Source organism: Alosa pseudoharengus, unplaced genomic scaffold, assembly GCF_046254945.1.
Source record: "Alosa pseudoharengus isolate Yale_2024_CS ecotype anadromous, Long Island Sound unplaced genomic scaffold, YU_APseudo_1.1 YU_APseudo_1.1_scf_12, whole genome shotgun sequence".
Taxonomy (NCBI): domain Eukaryota; kingdom Metazoa; phylum Chordata; class Actinopteri; order Clupeiformes; family Clupeidae; genus Alosa; species Alosa pseudoharengus.
This window is the reverse complement of record NW_027468587.1, coordinates 11,032,684-11,038,244: the sequence shown is the minus strand read 5'-3', so window position 1 is coordinate 11,038,244 and position 5,561 is coordinate 11,032,684. Positions and strand designations below refer to the sequence as shown.

Below are 5,561 nucleotides of genomic sequence, written 5' to 3'. Positions count from 1 at the left end.
TAAGCATTTTCAGGTAGTGTCACCAATGTCTGGCCTTTTTTTGCATTGGAAAACACTGAGAGCACATAAACTGTCATAATGAAAACATGACAAAGCCATTTGACTATCTTGTTCATACTGTAAACAATGGTGTCAAGACTTGGGCTATTTTTTGGCTCATTGTGATGACACTGGCAGTTTCATTGACATAAATACTTGCTTTTGAGGAATGGACTATCCATTTTGAGCAAGTGACGTGCTTTTGCAGGTTATCCACTAGGTTTTGCAGTTTGCATTAAGTGTTTTGAGAAATGCACTAACTACTGTGCAAATGTTAATAGTGATGTGAGAAAAGCACCAAAGCGACTGAGAAAAACTGTATTTTATTCACGCTGCTAGGCAGCCTGGATTCCATGGACTTCGTTTTCACCTCAACGAAGGAACCAATCACAGAACGGAGGGGGAACAGCAAGACGATGACGACACACCGAAGCGGTTATGAGCTACGTACAGACGCATTTGATAGACATTCGTAGCGCCCAATAAATGGCTCTGGGCATTCGTAAACCACGTTTCAAATACGAGAAAATGAACGTGTAGTTCCCAGACCCCATCTCAATGAGATGAGGTCTGACATTAGCCAGGCTAGAAAAATAGATAGATAGATAGATAGATAGATAGATAGATAGATAGATAGATGGATGGATAAATAGATAGATAGATAGATAGATAGATAGATAGATAGATAGATAGATAGATAGATAGATAGATGCTGGACTGAAATGTGACGGAGCAACTGTGCCAGTTTGACACATGCCAAGGGAAGTGTTGCTTGGGCAAGTGGGAGCAGCTCTCCTGGCGAGCTGCCATTGGCTAAGGAGTGGACATGACACAGAGTTGGTACTGCTGTTGTTTGCGCTGAACATGTTCAATGCCACCTGACCATATTTCGGTGCATCAAAGCCATATCAAGGCCACATCAAATCTAGTGTGGTAAACAAAACTCATTCACGAAGTGAATAGAGTCTGGTCACTCACAATTGGGATTCCTTTACAACGCTAGCATGGCTATGGGCATAGACATAGCGTTAACTTCTCTTATTGGTCCAACCGGATTTCTGACATTACTCCTACTTCGCCTAAACTTTACAAACTGAAAAAAAAACCCAGCATTGGCAGTCAAACAATCTTTGTGAGCCTTTGCTGTAAATAGATTTACACATTCTTCCAACTGTAATTTTTGATGTTTTCAGGCGTTGCTACTACCGTTTTACCACAGCCACGGTTTCGAATCTATAGCGTCATCCCCTCTCGTCGCAGATTGGAAGGGTAATTTGTCGACCGACGGAAATGTTAGTGAACTATGGTGGGTGTTCCAGACTAGAATCTCCCCGAAAGGAAATCTAGGTGGGCGTGGCTAGGCTACATCAAAGCCATATCAGGGCCACATCAGGGCCTCATCAAAGCCATATCAGGGCCACATTAGGGCCTCATCAAAGCCATATCAGGGCCATATCAGGGCCACACCAGGGCCACATCAAAGCCATATCAGGGCCACATCAGGGTCATATCTGGGCCATATCTGCTTCAGAGTCTGTTGCTGTGATGGGATTCATGAATTACAATTATCTGAGAGTCTAATGAGTCAATAAATGAGTTTTTTTTCTGTCCCATTTCTTCTTGTGCAAATGACAGTTGACGTGTTTGGAGAGCTGTAGAGACTGGTATAGAGGGAGGGGAAGTTTGAATAGCTTTCAGCAGATGCCCACCAAGACTGAACATGGCACCTTATCCTAAACAACAGTGTGAACTGTGTGTGAATGTGTGTGTGTGTGTGTGTGTGTGGAAGCCTTATAAATACACCTTTGAGATGCTTAGTAACTTGAGAAAGACTCAGACTCAGACTCCATTTTAACTACATTATCTACACAGTATATTTACGTATAATTACCTCTGGCTGTCTCTCTAATAAGGCTTTTGCTGTGTGCCACATATTTACAGATAATGTGTAAAGTCGCCATGCCACTTCAACATCTGCTGATGCACAATGCATGCACAATACATGCACGACAGTAACACACAGCAATATGGATGTGTCACGCATAGGCTGTTTTTACAGGAAAACAGGGGAGGACAATAACTGTCCAGGCTGACAGGTAGCCACCTCCTGGGCTGCTTCGCTTCATTGAGCTGGAGTAATTAAATTCTGGTCTTTCCCTTTTCAAACCCCATTCTTGTCAGCATTCATATTCCCCAGGCTATTGATTTAGGCATGTGGCAGTTCTATGACTCCTATAAAGATCGGTGTCTGCTTGAATTAAGCACAGCAGATAAGATCACCTGCACTTAAAAACAAAATGAGAAAAAGAGACAAGCTCCAGTCCATGGCAAGAATGAGCGCTTTCTGCCCCTTAATGCATATGACAGTGTGTAATAGATTTCATTGAGTCAATTCATGTTTTTACCATTAAGTCAACTTCACCACCTCATAGATTTAGTACAACATACTAAATTTACTACATCATACTATATCCGACCATAACAATACATTCAATCATATCCTCTCTACATACTGTAATATAACATTCAACTTCACAGTGTAGGCTACTTCAGCACCAACTCTATGCTGTGAAATCACAAAGTCAGAGTATCTCTCAAGCTGGGACTGACTCGTATGACAATGGGAGAGAGAGAGAGAGAGAGAGAGAGAGAGAGAGAGAGACAGAGAGAGAGAAAGAGAGAGAGAGTATTAAAGAGAGAGAGAAAGAAAGAGATAGAGAGAGAGATGGAGAAAAAGAGAGAGAGAGAAAATAAAGAAAAATTCAGCATCCCTCTTTAACCGTTCTAGCAAAAACTGCAGCAACAGAGCCAGCCCCCCTTTCAGCATTGGCCACTGACCTATTTCATAAGCATGTTGACATCAGAGGACTTGTCAGTGTGTGTGTGGGAGTCTCTGGTCTGTTTTGGAGTGTTTCTCTCTGCAGTTTACAGGCTTGTATACACTATGTGTTTCTGTACATGTTTTGCATACATTACTGTATCATAAAATAAAGTTTTGTGTAAAAATAAGTATGTGCCTGTTTATGCACATGTTTATGCATATACGTGACATTTCAACATTTATCAGTGAATCTAGCAATAGCTTGAGTTTTCGGTGTGTGTGTGTGTGTGTGTGTGTGTGTGTGTGCGTGCGCTCTTTCTCACCAGTCCCGATGCGAAGAAGACGGCGAGCAGTGCCAGACACGCTCCCATGACGATGAGCAGCAGAAACACGATGAGGGGATGCTGCTGACTCATACGGTAGTAGGACTCATACAGCCAGTCCACTCCCTGCTGCTGCTGCTGCTGCTGCTGGTGCCCCCCCGACCCCGCAGTCTTGCCCATACCCATGCCCGCTCCGCGCCACCCTCCCCCTGGTCCGCCACCACTGCCGCCGCCCAGCAGGTAGCGCCTCCTCCGCATCGCCACGCGCCACATGGAGCGCCCCCCGTGCCGTCGCTCCTGCTCTGGCTGCTGCTTCTGCTGCTGATGGAGCGGCTGGACGGGGTGGAGGGGGTGCCGGCGCTGATGCTGATGCTGCTGATGCTGATGCTGGTGCTGGTGCTGGTGCTGATGCTGATGCTGTTGTCCCGGGGAGGAGAAGGGCTTCCAGGAGGGGGGCTCCTGGTGGGCTAGGTCCCCCCTCAGAGGAGAGGCAGGCAGCTGGGAGAGAGAGGCACACAAGCTGGAGCCCAGCATCCTGCGGCTTCCCTCAGCATGGTGGAGGGAGCAGAGACGGAGGAGAGGAGAGAAGAGAAGAGGAGCTGTGTGTGTGTGTGTGTGTGTGTGAGAGAGTGAGAGAGTGGTTGTGTAAGAGAGAGAAGGTATAAGTAAGTGTGAGAGAGAGAAAGAGAGAGAGAGTCAGAGGAGGTGTTGAGAGTGACAGAGGGGGAGAGGAGAGGGAAGTAAGGAGAGAGAGAGAGAGAGCGAGACGTGAGTTTGTTTCTGAGAGAACACGCGCGCGCAGGCGAGAGATAGAGAGAGAGAGGAGAGAGTCTGGCTGAAGGAGGGTAGAGAGTGTCAGAAAGAGAGCGCAGCGTGTTTGCGTGAGAGGGAGTGACTGAGAGAGAGCAAGAGTGCAGCCTCTTTGTGCAGAGCGGATGCGTGAGAGAGGGAGGATGTGTGACGGAGAGAGAGGGAGGGTGTGTGACGGAGAGAGAGAGACAGAGAGAAAGAGAGCAGATAAGCCACAGTATACAGTAAGTGAGTGAGCCAGTGATTGTGTGTGTGTGTGTGTGTGTGTGTGTGTGTGTGTGTGTGTGTGTGTGTGTGTGTGTGTGTGTGTGTGTGTGAGAGAGAGAGAGAGAGAGAGAGAGAGAGAGTGCAGCAGCAGTAAAGACACTGTTTGTCTGTGTGAGTGAGTCAGAAGAGAATGCTGTGTGCATTTGTGTGTGAGAGAAAGAGGAATACACCTCAGTGTGCTTCAGAGAGATAGAACAGTGAGTTAAAGGGGGAGGGTGTGTGTGTGTGTGTGTGTGTGTGTGTGTGTGTGTGTGTGTGTGTGTGTGTGTGTGTGTGTGTGTGTGTGTGTGTGTGAAAAGCATGCCAAGAGAAAATGGAAAGAGTAGGAGACTGAAAGAAAACAGGAGAGAGAAAAAAGAGAGAAAGAACAAGGGAGCGAGAGGTGGAGAAAGAGAGTGAAACACAGCAGGTGTACAGAGTGGAAGAAGGGAAATGGAGAAAAAACAGAGAAAGAGAAAAAGGACATTCTTTAGATAAAGGGGATGAGAGAAGCAGTCTGAATAAAGGAAAAAGCCAATGGATAAGCAATCTAAGCCATGGAGGGATGGAAGAGGAGCTAGAGACAGAGGGATGGAAGGAGACTGAAAGAATGATGGTGGAAAGGCAATCAGAAAAAATTAATGAATAAAACAGGTGTACAAAGACAGAGATGAAAGAATATAGAGCAAGACCAATAGATGCAAACTAACTGATAATGGATGTATAGAAAATGCATTAATACAAATCTATAAGACATTATGTAGGGTAAGTTAATTTAAATGTCATTTAAAGGATGTCACTTCAATCCCCCACCACCCCCTATTTCCCCTTCTCTCTCCTTCCTTTGCCTCCATATCAGTCTCCCCATCCTCTCTCTGTCATTTGGACTCTCTCATCCTTCTCTCTTTCCTTGACATGCTTCATTGATTTCTCTGCAGATACCACCAGGCGGTCCATGACTACTGGTTCTGATCCAATGGGTCCACAACAGAACAGAACTAGATCAAACCACCCCAGAGCCTGCTCTTCATGTTTTCCACGGCTACTAAAGGACTGAAAGGACTTGACAGAGAGTAAGAAGATCATACAAATCAAGAGACATACAGAAATAAAAAAGGAGAGAGAGAAAGAGACTGAGAGAGAGAGTGAGAAAGAAAAAGAGTGAGAGAGGGGGAGGTGAGTGAGAGAGAAAAAGAGAGAGAGAGGGGGAGGTGAGTGAGAGAGAAAAAGAGAGAGAGAAGGTGAGTGAGAGAGAAAAAAGGAGAGAAAGAAAGAGAGAGTGTGTAGGTGAAAAAGAGAGAGAGAGAGAGAGGGAGAGAGAG

General features: G+C 45.7%; 1 protein-coding gene across 1 annotated transcript in view; it reads right to left on the bottom strand.

Annotated features, from left to right (window-relative positions):
• Positions 1-3,456, bottom strand: part of adcy2a (adenylate cyclase 2a) — an 85,211-nt gene extending 81,755 nt beyond the window's left edge. Inside the window, exon 1 of the mRNA XM_076279407.1 lies at positions 3,184-3,456. Within this exon, the coding sequence (XP_076135522.1) occupies positions 3,184-3,456 (273 nt within the window). The remainder of the gene's footprint in view (positions 1-3,183) is intronic.
• Between the last annotated feature and the right edge of the window lie 2,105 nt (positions 3,457-5,561).